Source organism: Microcaecilia unicolor, chromosome 12 (genome assembly GCF_901765095.1).
Source record: "Microcaecilia unicolor chromosome 12, aMicUni1.1, whole genome shotgun sequence".
Taxonomy (NCBI): Eukaryota; Metazoa; Chordata; class Amphibia; order Gymnophiona; family Siphonopidae; genus Microcaecilia; species Microcaecilia unicolor.
The window spans coordinates 61,546,650-61,566,403 of record NC_044042.1 but is presented as its reverse complement, the minus strand read 5'-3'; the positions used below and the strand labels follow the sequence as shown (position 1 = coordinate 61,566,403).

The 19,754-nt window shown below is 43.6% G+C and overlaps 1 protein-coding gene across 1 annotated transcript in view; it reads right to left on the bottom strand.

The window, feature by feature from the left end:
- Positions 1-19,754, bottom strand: part of KIRREL3 (kirre like nephrin family adhesion molecule 3) — a 1,393,929-nt gene that overhangs the window by 90,300 nt on the left and 1,283,875 nt on the right. Inside the window, exon 9 of the mRNA XM_030221488.1 lies at positions 15,096-15,223. Coding sequence (XP_030077348.1) covers positions 15,096-15,223 — 128 coding nt within the window. The remainder of the gene's footprint in view (positions 1-15,095; positions 15,224-19,754) is intronic.

The following is a 19,754-nucleotide window of genomic DNA, read 5'->3' as shown; positions in this document are numbered from 1 at the left end:
ATACTAAAATGGCAGATACGAATGTTCATTGTCCCTAGTTTGGATGTTCTGATTTGTAAAATGGCTGTTCCTTCTGGATGAACACAGCATTATTGGTGATGCACTTACGTCAATGTTCAAATTTGGACTTGGATGACCATTCTAAAATACCATTCAGTACCTCTGTATACAATACTGGTGAGTCCTCATCTAGGGTACAATGCCCAGTTTTGGAACTCACATTTCCAGAAAGATAAAGAAACTATAGGAAGCTCAGAGGAGGACTAACAAAATGAGCTGCAGTTGGCACAACAAGCCTTGTAAGGTGAGATAAAGGAATTAAATATGTGTACCCTGGAAACAGTGGAGAGGACGTGATGCAGACATTCAAATATCTCAAAGCACAAATAATACAGAAGAGGCATTCTTAGTGGCAGCAAAATTCTGGAAAAGGAAGCATGATATCAGGCGGAATGGGGGTGGGGGAGGTGTAGCTTCAAGAGGAAATATTTCTTAGAGAAGGTCTAACAGATAAGAGACATTGTGTTAGAAACCAGAACAGTAACAAAAGCGTGTGTGGACAGAAAATTTGTAATTGTATGGAAGCAAGGATATGACCAGAGATAAAGTAGGGTCTAATTTTGTTACAAGAAATTAAAAAAAGACAGAGATTGGATAGGCCTCATGGTCTTTAGCCATAGTCAATATATCTATTAAGAATAATTCTACAGCACAAGTCTAGAAAACTAATGACTTCACGAGTCAGAAAGAGGGGCCTCTCCTTTCCGCTGATGCACAGATCTTCCAGATCCCATCTTATTCTGGAACAAGGTTCTTAGTTCCCTTTCAAGATACCCTGTGAAATCATCTGTGTTTTTCAAAACTCCCACTCCCTTGTTCACTATAGTTACCTCCGTTCCATTCAATCTAGTCCATATTCCATGCACATGGCAATATTGCAGCTTTTTACAAGTACCTTAATACAGTCAGGGCGAACACAGTGCCTATCACCATAAGCTACATTCACCCCCCAATGTCACAGATGATGCCTGATGCCACTCAGCATAAATAATTGCCTGCAGGTAGAATGACATAATGCAGTTGGCTGGATACTGACAGGTCACACCTACAGACTTGGATCCTTAGTGCATTTCTGTGACTAGCATTTCACCATAATGTATTATCTGATGGTTTTATCAACAACCTTGTCCTCTAATGCGGTCATTACAGACCCAGGACAGTATGATCACTTGTATTCAGTAAACATCAGAGACCCTACTAGATTGCTCCTGTGCTCCAGACAGCATTGCAATTCTATATAGGGCACCCAAATTTGGGCATGGATCCAATGGCATGCCAAGGGCGGTGCTGTGGGGGTGGGCCACCCTGAGTACATGGTGCGTGCAGGAGAAGCTGTGTGGATGATGGCTCCGCCAGTTCCCTGCTGCCGCTCACATTACTTCCTGTTCCGGGGCAGGGAACCAGCGGAGCCGACAGAAGACTGACTGCTCCCTGTACCCTCAGGAGGTAAAAGCAATGCATTTGGGGGGGATGGAGGTGATGCACCGGGGGTGTGTGTTGTGATTCATGGGGGGAGGGGTGATTCACTTGGGGGGGGGGGGGGGGCGCAGCGGCGATCCACCCTGGATGGCAGCCAACCTAGGAACAACACTGCATGGATCCCAGATGTGCACATAACTAATTAGTCAATTTGGTGCTAACAATCAATTATTGGAGTGGAGAAGGGTAGTTAGTGGGGTCCCGCAGGGGTCTGTGCTGGGACCGCTGCTTTTTAACATATTTATAAATGACCTAGAGATGGGAGTAACTAGTGAGGTAATTAAATTCGCAGATAACACAAAGTTATTCAGGGTCGTCAAGTCGCAGGAGAAGTGTGAAAGATTACAGGAGGACCTCGCAAGACTGGGGGATTGGGCATGCAAGTGGCAGATGAAGTTCAATGTTGACAAGTGCAAAGTGATGCATGTGGGTAAGAGGAACCCGAATTACAACTATGTCATGCAAGGTTCCGTGTTAGGAGTCACGGACCTAGAAAGGGATCTGGGAGTCATCGTTGATAAGACGTTAAATACTTCTGCTCAGTGTGCTGCGGCAGCTAAGAAAGCGCACAGAATGTTGAGTATTATTAGGAAAGGGATGGAAAACAAACAGGAGGATGTTATAATGCCGTTATAATGCCGCTGTATCGCTCCATGGTGTGATCACACCTCGAGTATTGTGTCCAATTCTGGTCGCCGCATCTCAAAAAAGATATAAAGGAATTAGAGAAGGTGCAGAGAAGGGCGACGAAAATGATAAAGGGAATGGAACGATTTCCCTATGAGGAAAGGCTGAGAAGGTTAGGGCTCTTCAGCTTGGAGAAAAGGCGGCTGAGGGGTGATATGATAGAAGTCTACATGATAATGAGCGGATTAGAGCGGACAGATGTGAAGCGTTTGTTTACACTTTTAACAACAACAAAACCAGGGGACACAAGATGAAGCTAGAATATGGTAGATTTAAAACAAATAGGAGAAAGTTTTTCTTTACTCAGCGTGTAGTTAGACTCTGGAACTCATTGCTGGAAAATGTAGTGACAGCAGCTGGCCTTACGGAATTTAAAGGGGGTTTGGACAGATTCCTGAGGGAAAAGTCCATTGAACATTATTCATTTTGGGGGGGGGGGGGGGGGGGTTGCCGGGTTCTTGAAGCCTGGATTGGCCACTGTCGGAGACAGGATGCTGGGCTTGATGGACCCTTGGTCTTTTCCCAGTATGGCGGTGCTTATGTACTTATGTACTTGGAGTTAATTGGCACATTTCTTTCGACCCAAACAGGATGGGGGCTGCCAATTTGTTAGCAGACTGCATTTCCTTCATTTATGCCCAGGCTGGACTGACTGTAGAAGGTCATGTCACAGCTCATAATGGAGAAATGTTACATCTTATGAACACCAGAAAGAAACTCTCTTTTGCACAATGCAAATACTACGGAGAGTGTTATTAGTAAATTTGAGAGACTGAGATCTTACTTCACATGCCCTGGCTTAGAAGTGAGGTTCATTCCTCTCATGGTATGCAGAAAACTAACCCACTTGGAGAAACGTTCCTCAAAACCACACCTTCAAAAAGGATGGAGTAAGTTCAGAGGGAGGCTACTGTAATGATCACTGTATGAGAACAGACTTGGGAGAAACAGACTTTGACAGAATTGGTAGTTTTTTTTGGCGATTAGAGCTTTGGTTAGTGAGAGTAACTACAATTATTTAAATTTCCCTGAGGAAGCCGAAGCCCCAGCAAAACACAACAGTGCGTTGGAGCACGTTAGGATAAAAGACAATTATGTGTACATATGAATGGATATAAGTGAAGAAGATGAAGTCTAGAAATATATTGCAACAGCACAGGGGAGTTTTTTCTGCGTGCAATGATGAGACTGGTAGCCATGATTTTATGAGTGGCAGATATTTGAGCACATACTGGCCAATATTCAAAAGGAGTTAACTGGCTAGGAACAGCTGATGACTGGTTAACTCGCTTCTTTGCAGCTATCTGGTCATAGTGCTGTTGAAAATGACTGGTTAGTGCTGAACTTCAAGCTGGCTATGTTGGGGGTGTTCCAGAGATAGAGTCCGGTTAAGTCCCGATTTTTGGACATAACTGGTCAAGTTTAGCGAATAAATAATAAGACTGCATAAATAGCTGTTCTGTCTTTATCCACTAAACCATGGGCTGGTTATGTCTGAATATTAACTGGTCATGCACTGGCCAGCTTTAAAAAAATGTGGATATTCAATGCTGTAGCCCGGATGGGGCCTGGCATTGAATTGCTGGTTTTGGTGCTGGCAGTGGCCAAAAAAACCCTCTGTCTGCCGCTAGCTGAATATCAGGAGGATAGTTTTTTTCCCTCTTTTATATTTCATTTTTTATTGTTATTGTGATATAACACAATTATCTTAAGTAGTTATTCTGGTCTTCAATATGGATGCAAAAAATTTCTTTTGACTGGAATTTGATATTGTTTATACTCTCGGTGAATATTATACTTTAGAGTTGCAGATAGGATGTTGCATTGATGGACTGAGCATGGTACTTCTTATGTTCTTAACTGATTGAACATATCCCCTCCCTTATATAGGTCTGAGTAACACATGCAGTGTATTTTGTTCTAGCCTGAACATGCACCATACATATAAAAATTAAACACAACTGCTCATTGGTCTTTGTGGATGGATGGAACGCTGACCCTGATGACAGATGGGTGGGAAGGAGTAAGGAGGTAGGGTATGCAAGATGGCTTCCTGAGAAGAGCTGGATGGGAAGGAAGGCAAGAAAGAGGCTGTGTGTAATAATTTTACCTGAAAGTTGGGCCAGAAAGGAATAATGAGAAAGCAGAGCATAAATAACAGCTCAGATGCAGCCTTTTTCAGTGATCCGACTGGAACACACTTTCATGCATCAGAGGAAACAGGAGAAATTGCCCCTTGGAAAGACTGCTGGCCTCCTGACAGATATTGGCCATAAAAAATCCAAACGCTGTTAAGCTTCCTTGATGATCGCTGCCCATGCTGCTTATTGCTTGTTCTTATCTGCATATTTGCAGCACTGTGGATGGAGATGGGTTTAATAGAAACTTTACTCACCGAGGGCTTGGACTCAGAAGAAGAAAAATTGCTCTATAAGCATTTTTAAAAGTCATCATTCCTAACTGTAACACTGATATCAAGAACAAGAGTGAAAAGGGAGACAATAACTTTCTCTCCCTCTCTCTTCCTCATCCCTATTCCCCTGTGGTTTATTTCATAGGCTGCCTCTGAAAAAAACAACTTAATGAAATGCTCTAGAGCACTTCAATCCTCTCTACTCCCTTCCATCCTTCATGCACAGATAACTGGCCGGTCATCTAGTGAATTAGATTCCTTTGAATTCAAATCACTAAAGGCCAGCACCATCTTGTTATTCATGTTCCCTGATAACTTTTCTCAGACTCCAAAAGCACCACTCACTTCTCAGCCACCTAGAAGCTAGGCAAGAGCTATATTCATTGAAATTGTTAGTATTAATAAAGCTTTGCAACTTCTGGTCAATGTTTTCATCTAAGCAACTTTTGATACAATTTTTAAATCATCAGAGGCAAACGAGAACCCATCCTGTTTTTCTTAAGCTTTCATCTCTAATAATTTTAGAATTTATAATCTGGAAGGAAAGATTATAAACCCCCAAATCCTTAGAAGAGAGAGTTACTAAGACGATAAGCTGGAGATGTGTACTTTTTAAAATATATTTTGATTAAAATGATGTCATTTATGATAGGTGTCCTCAAATGCAGTCTTCGATGTCCACAAACTAGCCTGGTGTTCAGGATTTCCACAATGAATATTTATGAGATCTATTTGCATTTATTGCTTCCATTGCATGCATATAGATCTCATACATATTCATTGTGGAAATCCTGAAAATCGGGCTGAGTTATGGACTATGAGGACTTGATTTGAGGTCCCCTGATCTATGATGACTGAAAATCCATTGCAACCTTTACAAATACATTTTGGAGGCAACTCCATAACAGGGATCGTCCATTTAGGCAGCTTAACGCAGGTACTGAGCCTGTTCTTTACGGACTTGTTCCTGCCCCATGCTACTGCTCCATTTAGAATGGCTGCTGAGACTGCCGCGGGAGGTCCTGGCAATAATTTTGTGACTGGAACCAGCACGGGAAGGAGACTCCCTCCCCCCAAAAACAATTAATCGTGGTGAATTATTGTAGCAATTGTACTAAATTTGCAGAATTTGAAGAATTTAGATGTGTAGATGTCGAAAATGGCATACACATGTCTAGTTTCTGAAATACCAACTTATACGTGTAAATGCTAACACTTAGATGTGTATGTTACTGAGTTATTTCTGTTAATGTTATTTGTTAAATGTGTATATATTTTGATACTGTTTCATGGTAGTCCTATTATTAGGTTCCAATTTGCTGTTTTCAAGTTTACCTTATTTATTGCATTTATGCTTATGTTTGATCATTTTACTGTTATGCTGTTGACAAAATTGTAAGTTTTATGTTAAACTGTAGCTACTGTACATCCTTGTGTGGAACTCTTCATAAAGGCAGTTAATAAGTCCCAATAAATAAATACATACATAGATTTTATAAAAGGCTCTATGTCAACAGATCCTTTCCTAAAATACTACTGCCCCCAGCATTACCCCTGGTATTCAATGCTGTGCCATATCTAGGCACTGGTACTGAATATCCGAGTTTGTGCAGCCAGCTATCCTTATCCTATTTAGGGAGGTCTTTTACAAAGCTTCGGTAAGCCCAATGTGTACTTACCGAACGCTAAATCGAAGGAAGCTATTAGGGCTAAAAGAAACGCCTTCAGAAAATGGAAGAAGGAACCGTCTGAAAATAACAAGAAACAGCATAAGGAGTGTCAAAGCAAATGCAAGGCGCAGATTAAGAAGGCCAAGAGGGAGTATGAAAAAAAGATAGCATTAGAGGCAAAAAAACATAGTAAAAATTTTTTTCGGTATATTAAAAGCAGGAAGCCGGCAAAAGAATCGGTTGGGCCGCTGGATGACCGAGGGGTAAAAGGGGCGATCAAGGAAGACAAAGACGTAGTGGAGAGACTGAATGAATTCTTTGCTTCGGTCTTCACCGAGGAAGATTTGGGTGGTATACCGGTGTTGGAAATGGTATTTCAAGCGGACGAGTCGGAGAAACTTACTGACTTCACGGTAAACCTGGAGGACGTAATGGGGCAGTTCGGCAAACTGAAGAGTAGCAAATCTCCTGGACCGGATGGTATTCATCCTAGAGTACTGATAGAACTGAAAAACGAGCTTGCGGAGCTACTGCTAGTGATATGCAACTTATCCTTAAAATCGAGCATGGTACCGGAAGATTGGAGGGTGGCCAATGTAATGCCCATTTTTAAAAAAGGCTCCAGGGGAGATCCGGGAAATTATAGACCGGTGAGTCTGACGTCGGTGCCGGGGAAATGGTAGAGGCTATTATCAAAAACAAAATTACAGAGCACATCCGAGGACATGGATTACTGAGACCAAGTCAGCATGGCTTTTGTGTGGGAAATCTTGCCTGACCAATTTACTTCAATTCTTTGAAGGAGTGAACAAACATGTGGACAAAGGGGAGTCGGTTGATATTGTGTATCTGGATTTTCAAAAGGCGTTTGACAAGGTACCTCATGAAAGGCTACAGAGGAAATTGGAGGGTCATGGGATAGGAGGAAATGTCCTATTGTGGATAAAAACTGGTTGAAGGATAGGAAACAGAGAGTGGGGTTAAATGGGCAGTATTCACAATGGAGAAGGGTAGTTAGTGGGGTTCCTCAGGGGTCCGTGCTAGGACCGCTGCTTTTTAATATATTTATAAATGATTTAGAGATGGGAGTAACTAGCGAGGTAATTAAATTTGCTGATGACACAAAGTTATTCAAAGTCGTTAAATCGCGACAGGATTGTGAAAAATTACAAGAGGACTTACGAGACTGGAGACTGGGCAGCTAAATGGCAGATGATGTTTAATGTGAGCAAGTGCAAGGTGATGCATGTGGGAAAAAAGAACCCGAATTATAGCTACGTCATGCAAGGTTCCACGTAGGAGTTACGGACCAAGAAAGGGATCTGGGTGTCGTCGTCGATAACACACTGAAACCTTCTGCTCAGTGTGCTGCTGCGGCTAAGAAAGCGAATAGAATGTTGGGTATTATCAGGAAAGGTATGGAAAACAGGTGTGAGGATGTTATAATGCCGTTGTATCGCTCCATGGTGCGACCGCACCTTGAGTATTGTGTTCAATTCTGGTCGCCGCATCTCAAGAAAGATATAGTAGAATTGGAAAAGGTGCAGCGAAGGGCGACTAAAATGATAGCGGGGATGGGACGACTTCCCTATGAAGAAAGACTAAGGAGGCTAGGGCTATACAGCTTGGAGAAGAGACGGCTGAGGGGAGACATGATAGAGGTATATAAAATAATGAGTGGAGTGGAACAGGTGGATGTGAAGCGTCTGTTCACACTTTCCAAAAATACTAGGACTAGGGGGCATGCGATGAAACTACAGTGTAGTAAATTTAAAACAAATCAGAGAAAATTTTTCTTCACCCAACGTGTAATTAAACTCTGGAATTCGTTGCCGGAGAAAGTGGTGAAGGCAGTTAGCTTAGCAGAGTTTAAAAAGGCTTTGGACGGTTTCCTAAAGGACAAGTCCATAAACCGCTACTAAACGGACTTGGAAAACTCCAAAATTCCAGGAATAACATGTATAGAATGTTTGTACGTTTGGGAAGCTTGCCAGGTGTCCTTGGCCTGGATTGGCCGCTGTCGTGGACAGGATGCTGGGCTCGATGGATCCTTGGTCTTTTCCCAGTATGGCATTACTTATGTAAATCGGAACTACCGCCGGCCCAGCACAGCCACTGGCGGTAGTTCTGCCCCAAGCATGTACCATTTCTGGGAAAAAGACCCCCCCCCCCCCCCCCCCCGAAATGGTTTGCACAGCGGTAACCCAGCGGTAAACAGGCATAGTATGTGCTGCCTGCTTACTGCTGGATTACCACGGCAGCCCTATTGCCACCTCAATGGGCGGAGGTAAGGTCACCCCACTGCATGGCCACGTGGTAAGAGTTCTCTTACCACGTGGCCATGTTTGTCTGGGAGCATTTTACCTGCTGTTGTAAAAAGGGCCCTGGCTTGAGAGAAAACCGGCCCCATCGCTAGCTCAGGGCCCTTTTTCCTGCAGCTTGGTAACAGGACCCCAAAGTGAGATATTCAGCACTTAACTGCCTAAGTGAAACCAGGGAAAGACAGGACTGAATTTTATGTAGGCCCCCGGACCACCTACAAAATAGTCTCATGTGGCTTTAGCCGTTAGTGCTGATTTTATGCTGATTATACCAGGAATAAGCAGTAGATTTTCCCAAGTCCAGCTTAATAATGGCTTCTGGGCTTTCCTTATAGGAACTTGTCCAAAGCTGTTAGTTCCTCCAGCAATCCCTGAGGTGGAGACTGCCACCAGAATACAAAGAAGCTTTGTTTCATCATTTTTTTTAGATTAATATCAGCACCCAATGCCAACCACGAGTTCTCTTCCTTTTAAATTCAGTGCTGGTTAACAGATAAATTATGGATGGGTGACTGAATGTCCAGTAAAATTTTATCCACTGAGATTTAGGAGTCAAGGTCGTTGCAGCAGCAAAGTCAAAATGTATCCAGGTAGCAGAGTTAAAAACAATACAACAGATAGAAAAAGAAAGGGAATGTCATCATAAAAACAAGAAAGGCAATCCATACATCAAGCATAAACACACAAGTAAAATTATATTACAAATCCCATTCTAATTACTGGAACTCATTCTGTACACAGATTTGATAACCCTTCTCAGCCAGGATTAACATTCCCAAAGGCACACTGAAAAAGACAATTCAGCGGGTAACAATAGAGGGAGTAGATTCCATAAAGTAAGTGCTAGAAAAAGAAAGTGCTTTGCCTAGTTTACATGAAAACATTGACCACAAGCTGCAAAGGTTTATTAATACTAACAATTTCAATGAATACAGCTCTTGCCTAGCTCCTAGGGGGGTGAGAAGTGAGTGGTGATTTTGGAGTCTGAGAATTCAGTGGGGATATCCTGAAAACCATGACTGGCCAGGGCCACCAAGAGGGGGAGGGCAAGATGCTCCAGGTCTGGTCTTCAAGAGGGGGCCTACACCAGAAGCTTCTGCTCCCTCAGTCTGTCTCTCTCCTGCTCCTGTGTGTTGGGACCCGAGTGATTGCGTTAACACAAGAACCCAGATCCTGGCACACAGGAGCAGGAGAGTGACAGACTGAGAGAGGAACAGACGCAGGAAGGTAAGGGGCGCAGGGTGGCGGCAGCCTGATGGGGGATCGGCGGCTGCGATGGCCTTCCACAGGCCCAGCTCTGTCTTTCCGTGACTTGCTGTGCCCCGAGGACTGGGTGAAAAACTCTGGCCTAGCAGCTCCACACTTGCCTGAGACGGACTAGGTAAAACCAAGTGATCATTAATGGAGTGGAGAAAACGTAAGGGGATATAAAGAATAGTACATCTTTACAGAGAGGCAGACCTTCCCGATGTGCTTTATAGGCAAGAATAGTGCCAGGGTGGTATGGGGGGGTCGAATGTTGATGGAATAAGAGGTTATCCTGTTAGCAGCAATACTGACCAAACAAAGAAGAGGGAATCAATGGTATAGCACAACCAGCAGAGTAAAAGAAAAGCATGTGGACCTCAAGAATTGGTGTGTGGACACAGCCTTTATCCAAGGACCCGACACGGGCTATATTAGGGGTCAGCCGTGGTTATCATTCCAAAAATTTTAAAAATCCAATGGTTTGTAGTCTAACATGTATTAAATTAGGGAAATGTTGAACTGTGCTGAAAAACAGTGTATGTGTAGCACAAAAACTCTCAGTGTTGATGTGCCCAGCTCAATCACATAAATGAATGAATGAATGAATGCTGTGCATATGTGCAGAGCCTGTGTCCAATGTATTTCCCTTTACCTGGTTACTTGGTCTCTATTGATTTCTGTCTAGAAGGGGGAATGAGTGGGATTCCGAGTAACCTTGTAAATAGGGTTACCATATTTTGTCCCCCAAAAAGGAGGACACATGCCCCCCCAACACACACACACCCCGCCCCTTTTCACGCCCTCGCTCAGCCCCCTGTCACACACCCCGTCACCCTCCCCTCCCCGTCATCTTCCTCCCCTTACCTTACTACTGCCCTGGTGGTCTAGTGACCTCTTCGGGGCAGGAAAGAGCCCCCTCTTTCCTGCCCGGAACGCTGCCCTGCATGCATCCTTCCTGTTGCTGATCTCGGCGCCGTTTCAAAATGGCTGCCGAGAGTTGAAGTCTCGCGAGGTCACTTCAACTCTTGGTGGCCATTTTGAATCGGCACCGAGATCAGCAACAGGAAGGATGCATGCAGGGCAGCGTTCCGGGCAGGAAAGAGGGGGCTCTTTCCTGCCCCGAAGAGGTCACTAGACCACCAGGGCAGTAGTAAGTAAGGGGAGGGGAGGCTAGCAATCTGCCCGTTTGTCCGGATTTCTGCCCAGTTGCCCAGACAAAAATAGGACTTATCCGGGTAAATCTGGACATATGGTAACCCTACTTGTAAAGGGAAACACACTGGACACAGATTCACGGTGGTTTTGTTTTGGATGCAACTGAGCTGGGCACATCGCCACTGAGAGTTTTTACGCTATACATGTGCTGTTTTTCAACACAGTTCAACATTTCCCTAATGGAATACATGTTGGACTACAAACCAAGGTTTAAGCGCCAGGTAGATTCTCTGTTTTCTTTTTTGTGCTATTGCTGAGTGGAATTCTCTACCAGTTTTAATTAGTTTAGAATCAAATTATATGCGGTTGTTCAAGAAGCTGAAGACTTTTCTATTTGATAAATTTTAAATTGTTATTTCCTATACTAATTTGTTCTTCCTGTTTATGTACAGCTCCTTATATTGTAAACCGCCCTGAACCTCATACTGGGATTTGTGTGTTATTTAAACAGCAGATTAGATTAGATTTTGTATTTTGGTAACGATAATCACAGCTGACCCCTGAGATAGGCATTTTGCCAAAACACGGCCCGTGTCAGGTCTTTGAACAAAGGCTGTTCCTACCAGGGTCGTAGCTACGTGGGGCCACACCATAGATTTGGGCCTGGACCCCCCTGCTGACGACCCTCTCGACCCCCTCCTGCCGTCAACCCTCTCCTGCCATCGCCATGGGTTATCTTTGCTGGCGGGGGACTCCAACCCCCGCCAACCAAGGTCCTCTTGCTTCCTGTGGAAGGCTTTGTTCTGTTTCTGGCGTCCTGCATGTTGTACGTGCAGGATGTCAGACTCACAGAAGCAGAATGAAGCCTTGCGCGGGAAGCAAGAGGACCTCAGCTGGCGGGGATTGGGGTCCCTCGCCAGCAAAGGTAGGCGACGATGGCGGCGGCAGGGGAGGGTTGCGGCGGGAGGGGGGTCGAGAAGGTCGTTGGAGGGGGGCAAAGTTGGTGGTGGCGGTGGCAGTGGCGAGGGGTCGGCCAGCAATGTTGGAGGGGGGGTCGGCAATGGCGCGGGGGGGGGGGGGCTAAAATGTGCCCTCTCACCTGGGCTCTGGACCCCCCTCCCGCTGAAGTCTGACTATGCCCCTGGTTCCTACACACCAATTCTTGAGGCCCAGGTGCTTTTCTTTTGGTGAGCAGCAATACTAAGCCAGAAAAAATTGCTGTTCTAACTTTATCTAGAGGTCCTTTTACTAAGGTGTGCTGAAAAATGGCCTGCGGTACTGTAGATGCATGTTTTGGGCGCGAGCAGAATTCTTTTTTAGCGCACCTGCCAAAAACGGACGTGCAGCAAAATGAAAATTGCTGCGCATCCATTTTGGGTCTTAGACCTTACTGCAAGTCAATGACCTAGCAGTAAGGTCTCACGTGGTAACCGGGTGGTAATGGTCTATGCGCATCAAATGCTACTTGACGCACGTAGCTTCCGCGCCAGAAAAAATATATTTTTTTCAGACACGCGTAGCGGACAGGCACCAAAATTGAAATTACCACAAGGGCCACATGGTAACCGGGCGGTAACTCCAATTTGGCGTGTGCTGGGTGCACGTAGGCGCCTACGCGGCTTAGTAAAGGGCCCCTCAGATAGCTATCTAGACAGCAGTTTGAATATTACTTCTATCTGTATCGCTGCAGCACTCACTGCTATACCTGAACATTCTGCACTTCTCAGAATCTGGGATAATGCGGCTGAATGACCATGTTTAATTTAACTGCTATGGTCAGTATTTAAAAGATCGCTGACTGTGGTAGCTGAATATTGACTGTTTAAGTATCATTATGCAGGTTTCAATCAACTAAGCTGAAGTACAGCTTTGCTGAAGTTGGAATAAAATAGTTGCTTTAAAATAAATGTTGTAAATCAATTGTGACTGTTTTTGCAGCTGCTTAAAATAAAAGTTGACATGTCTAAAAATAGGCTGCCTCTGAAATGCAGTACTTCTGAAAAATAATATGACAGAAATTAATGAATTTCTAGTGTGTGTGTTTCTGATATTACCACTTGCAGAGTTCTGTTATGTCAAGGTGTGGTATTACTCAAGATGGTGGCCAATGCCCATTTCAAAACAGGTATAATACTCAACTGACCTGTAGAAGTATTGCATAATGCAATTTGAAGAAAAGACAAAGAAGAGCTGGCACCTGAATACTTTTTGTAAAGCAATAGATCATCGCTTGCCTTACGTCAAAAAAATGTTGTTTATTTTCTCTGTCAGGAATCCACAATCAACTTTAAAGACTAAAACAAAGAACTGAGACTAAAGTACACAGGAGATAACTACTTTGCAGTCAACCAAAAGATACTAATACGCCTCTTTTAGTAAAAGCCAATGGTCACTTATCAGATAAGTCAGCACACTAACCAAGCATTAACCAAAAGGAAGTTTTAGAAATACTTAATGACATTGTCGTGCTGCTCCCTCATTAAAAAATCTGCTCTTTTGACAAGAATCAATCACTATGATGGCTATGACGAACCACATACAGACAGGATTGACTTTTATGCAGTTCTATTTATGACCTTGGCCGGTTAAGTGTTGAAAATTGGTACTTAACTGGCCAAGTGCCAACTCTGTCCTCGGAACACCCCCAAGATAGCCGGTTTTACTTTAGGCGCTTACCAGACATTTTCAGTGGCACTAACTAGTTATATGCCACTGAAAATGGTCCGTTAGCCCTGAACAAGAGATTTAACTGCCCATTTAAATATGAATCCATGGGAAGTTTCTCTTTGAAAATCTGATGGTAGGCCTCTGTGTGGACAAATCCAGTCCTGGCCTACCCCATTGCATGCAGGGACTTGTGGTTCTGATTTCCCCACTGGAGTCCCTAAAAAAAGTCATACTACAAGTCCCTACATGCATTGGAGTAAGCCCAGGACTGAATCAACTCTGTCAGGTGAATCTGGAGGTAGTTGGCAACCATATATGGGCCTGGAAGCACCCTGTGGGGTTTTAAAAGTGCTCCATTAATGATTTTGACATTGAAGGTTTGGGACATTTCTGCTACAATGAAACCAAGGCACACATAGACCTTTTAATGAAACCCCATGTCATATTTGTTTACTTAGTATGTTGTCCTGGTGTATTGTGGGATAGGAAATCAAAATACAAATATCTTCAGCACTGGGGAAGCGTATCAGACAAGGTGGTAATTTTCTAAAAAGAAATAGTAGGGGTCAGGAGTAATGTAGGAACCTAGAGAAGCAGAGGGGAAAGGAAACGAGTTCAGAAAGGTTCTGGGTCAGCAACTTGCCATGTCCTAGCAGAAATTCACCACTGGTCAGACTGCAGTACTGGCCCTATCTACAAAAGGACTATTGAACTTAAAAGCTATGGATGAGAGCAGCAAGCCTACATACCTCATGAAATTGACATTATGACCATTATTTGAGAAACATACTCACGTGCAAATAGTGGCATTTACATATGTATATTGTTTATACATGTAAATACACCATATTGAGATTTCATGGGGCGTGGCTTGGGTATGACTAAAATCTACATTTTAGAAAGGGAATACAAGTATAAGGGGAAAAAATATCCAGTCAACTTTTACACCAGCTCAAAAGCATTCATAGGATTTTTAAAAGCGCTCATTTTGGTCAGGGCATTACATGGGCGATTAAGGAAGTCATTCTGCATTAGAATTGTGGTGTCTCTACTTAATTGATGGCACTTACACACATAGGTTTGTAAACTGGGCAGCTACATGTGGAAGTCATGCCACTTAACACACAGAAGTTGCAACATCACTACATTTCTATTTGGAAGCCGCCAGGTCCGTGCCACTCATTTTTTCAATATGTGTTTTTACAAAATGGCTGCTCTCACTGTACATGCTGGCACATACATATGCACTCCGGTACATTTTTATAAAAGGCTCAACTCATCAGATCATTTTGTAAAATACCACTGGAACTAAACACATCCTGACCTAGATGTCTAATCTCTATGTTCTATGTATAATGAGGCTCTATATAACTATGTCCACAGTCTGACGCTTACCACTCCAGAGCCTCTCTTCATCCACACGATGGTTAGCGAGGGGTTTCCTGTCCACGCACAATGAAACACTGCATCTGAGCCCAGGTCCACTAGAAGAGACTGCGGTTCTGTTGCCATCCTGGGTCCAACTGTTCAGAAGAGAGGGATCACAAAGAAGTAGCTAAATAAATTATATTATCCAGTATGTACCAACTTTTCATGCACTCTGTTGATTAGAAGATCAAAATAGCCATTCATTTTCTTTTTTCAAGTCACTTTAGTCTCATTTTATGCTAATTTGTTTTCCCCCTTGCTTTTTTTTTGTCCATATTCATCTATGTATACTATTTGAACACATAATATATCCATTAGTCTACATGTAGTCTTTCTCTGAGGAATTCAGGTGTCATAGACATAAACCCTGAAAACAGCTTTTATAATCATATGCTTGCCTATGGCCTGTGCTAAAACAACTGCTTATGATTGCTCCTGAATAATAACATTATGTACTCCACAAGATCAAAAACAGATAATTTGAAAAGAAAAATCAATGTTTTTTGAATGACTTATAAGCATTTAAAGCTTGCTTAAATCATTTTTTCTGAGAAGGTCCTAGATTAGGGATACATGAGTTCAGGCAAGGCAGGGAATATATTTTTCTGGTTCATGCGCAGCTTCCCCCCCCCTCCCCCAAATTCAGACAGTGATGGTCAGCATTTTTGCAAATGCTTACTGTCACAGGCTAAATTCACCCCAATATTCAGTGTTGAGCCATGTCTGGACACCGGCACTGAATATCCAGAGCTAAATATGGGTGGGGTGGGCCCGGCCAATATTCAACTAGGGCTCATGTAAGAGTTATGTGGAATGGCTGAATATTGGGCTGGGACCCGCAAAATTAAAACAAAATGTTTTTAAAGGTTCTCCTTCCCACCCCCCTCCCCAAGCCCACAGAAAGAAGGCCCCTCTAGAATCCCCAACATCCCCAACTGTCCAAGTAGGCCCCCCTCAGGCTTACTTGTATCTCTGGTGGTCCAGTGGTGGTCATTGGGGGGGCAGAAGCGCAGCCTCCTCGCTCCTGCTCCATGTAGCACTGATCCAAAATGGCTGCCACAACTTCTCACGGCAGCCAATGTGGATCGGCACCGCAAGGGGCAGGAACAAGAGGCTGCCAACGACCACCACTGGACCACCAGGGATAAAGGTATGCCTGGGGGGAGGGTCTACCTGGATGGTCGGGGGGGATCCTAGGGAGGGGAGCCTCTTGCCTTTTGGCTTGGAGAGGGGGGAGGGAAGGAGGGGGCATTGTTGGGGGAACCTTTAAAAAAAGTTATGTGTGTGCCTGCCTAATATTCACAGCCAGCACCCGTATAGTTAAGCGGCCTAGGTGCTTACATGGTTCAAGGGCTTCCTGACCACAAGGTCTTACCAAGTAAAGTCAAACTCTGTAAGCTCTCCACCTTGGAAAGCGCAATGTGGCATTCCACAGGGCTCACCAGTCTCATCTATATTATTCAACCTAACGATGGTACCACAAGCCAGGTCTCTATCCAAACAAGGCTTTAACCCCTTCATCTATGCTGACGACGTTACAATCTTTATCCCAGTCAAAAATAACCCATCAGAAATCGCATCCGTAATCAAGAGCAGCACGAATACCATGAAGACCTGGGCATCAGCCTTCAAGCTGAAACTGAACAGGGAAAAAACACATTGCCGGATACTCTCATCTCCAAACAATACTGAACACAACCATCAATGCCTTGGGATCACCTCTACCTATCTCAGACAAACTGAAAATCTTAGGAATCACATTAGACTGTGTATTATCATTAGAAAACCAGGATGCAAGCACTACAAAGAAAATGTTCCACACAATGTGTAAGCTTAAACGCATTAAACAATACTTCCCAAGAGATGTATTCCGCGCTCTGATCCAAACCATGGTGCCAGCCCATGCGGACTATTGCAATGGAATCTACACAGTGTGCAAAGAACAAAAACTAAAGAAACTACAAACAGTGCAAAACACAGCATCAAGATTGATATTAGGAAAAAATTGATACGAAAGTGCTAGACTCTTACTTCAAGCACTATACTAGCTACCAATCAAAGCATGTATATTATTCAAAATGTGTACTTTGGCATACAGGATAATTTTCGGCCTCTCACTGAGCTACATGACCAACCTAATTGATCTACCAATCCGAAACGCAACGAAGTCAGCGAGATCTTACCTAACCCTCCACTTCCCTAAATGCAAAGGCCTTAAATAGAAGTTGGCAGACGCTATCAACTTCTCTTACGTTTGCACCAAAATCTGGAACACACTACCGAAAGACCTAAAACTCACGGACAACTACCTGACCTACCGAAAACACCTGAAAGCTCATTTATTCAGAAAATTCCTTCCTACTGAACCAACCTAACCACACAGATCACGGGAAAACACTGACTATGACTATGGCAGGGGCGTAGCCAGACAGCAGATTTTGGGTGGGCCTAGGAAAGAGGTGGGTGGGCACCAAGTATTCTCCCCCCTCCCCAACCACCACCAAAAAATATCTCAGCTGGTGGGAAAACACTTCTTTCACCTTGGCAGTCCACAGCAAGCATGTGCTGAAAAATGAGCATGCTCAGGTGCCAGTATCGTGGAGAGTAGTGTTTTCGTTACCATCAGGGGGAAGTCTTCAGCTGGCTGAGCTTGGGATCCCCACCAGCTACCGCTAAACGTGTGCTACTGTTGGGTGGGACTGAGCCCTAAATTGGTGGGCCCTGGCCCACCCAGGCCCACCTGTGGCTAAGCCACTGGACTATGGACACAACTGAAATAGGCTTCTGACACCCCAAATTCCCCAAATTTTCACATACAGCATGTATAAACCACATACAGCCTATCAAATACTTAACAACTGTAAACATCATTGTTCTATTTAAATTGTAATTATTTAAACATATAGTAACATAGTAGATGACGGCAGAAAAAGACCTGCACGGTCCATCCAGTCTGCCCAACAAGATAACTCATATTTGCTGCTTTTTGTGTATACCCTACTTTAATTTGTACCTGTGCTCTTCAGGGCACAGACCGTAGAAGTCTGCCCAGCACTATCCCCGCCTCCCAACCACCAGCCCCTCCTCCCAACCACTCTAAACACATTGAACCTATCAATAGGTGGGAAAATGTGGGGTACAAATGCAGAAATAAAAAAAATATATAAAAAGACAGGGGTGTAATGAGGTACAACCAAGACCAGCTCGCCTGTACTGCGTAAAAGAAAGCCAGTTGTTAACCCTAAGCTCACTAGTTTTCTTCTATTATGCTTTCTCTATAGGGATCTCCTTCTGTCAAATTTCCAAATGGGCAATTGTTAAGAACTGCTTGGCTGAATTCTTTTATTGATCCCAGCATTCACAGGGACCATGCATCGTTTTAAAGATGTTTTGGTGTGATGAAGCATCTTGCTGCTAGGGCAGTTTGCCTGAAATTCATGTCGGCAGGTTGGCAGCAGGAAACAAAAAGGACTAGATTTATTCCTTTGGCAGAGAAGGTCAGAAAACACCTTGCTACAGAAGGCACTGAATTCTGATTTTGCCATGAAGAGGTTTCGGAAAGAGCACCTCATTCCCCCCCCTCCCCCAAAGACTGTCTATGCAATAGACAGGTCATTCAGGCCACGGAATTAAAACAAAAGAGTGACCACAATGTTCTGAGTAATTTTGAAATAAAATCTGTGGCAAGTCATGAACCCAGTTTATACCACTGGACTATAAAGGATCCTTTTACAAAGGTGTGCTGAAAAATGGATTGCAGTAGTGTAGGTGCGGGTTTTGGGTGAGCGCCGATCTATTTTTCTGTGCACCTGTAAAAAATGCCTTTTTTTCAATGTTTGCTGAAAATGGGCGTGAGGCAAAATGAAAATTGCCACGCGTCCATTTTGGGTGGTAATGACCTAAGTGCGCCAAATGCCACTAGGCGAGCATCTGTTCAGCAAGCTCGAAAATAAAAAAAATATTTTTCAGACGCGTGTATCAGACGTGTGCCAAAAAGGAAATTACCACAAGAGCCACGTGGTAGCCATGCGGTAACTCCATTTTGGCGTGCATTTTGCGTGCGTAGATGCTTACACGGCTTAGTAAAAGGGTTCCTAAGCTTTGTCCAGTGTTCTTGTAACATTCTCCTGCAGTTCTGAAAGCAATTCCTTTTTGAAGAATGTCACAAACAACATTACATGTACTGGATCTGACTGGATATAAAATTGCAAATGACAGCATATATATATACATACACACACACACACACACACACAAACAAACATATTGTGTGAATCAATTTCATATTTGGCACTGTATTTGCATGATGTTATTTCAGGAACCCGCTCTGGGGAAAGCTAAAGAGGAAAATCGGTGCCTAGATTTAAGCGCCGATTATAGAATACGCTTAGTTGATATTTCAGCACCTAAATCACCAAATCCTGTTTGGTCAAGCCCCATCAAATATGAATAATCTTATTAAATTACCCCCTCATAATGCTGTTTCATCATCTAGAGAATATCTTGTTTCACGTTTCCCTATCTGTAAGAATGTGATATATAAAACAATTCACTTTGTTGATTTCTCTTATCAAGGCACCAAAATTTGGAATTCTCTTCCTAAATCAATCAAGTTTACAGATGATT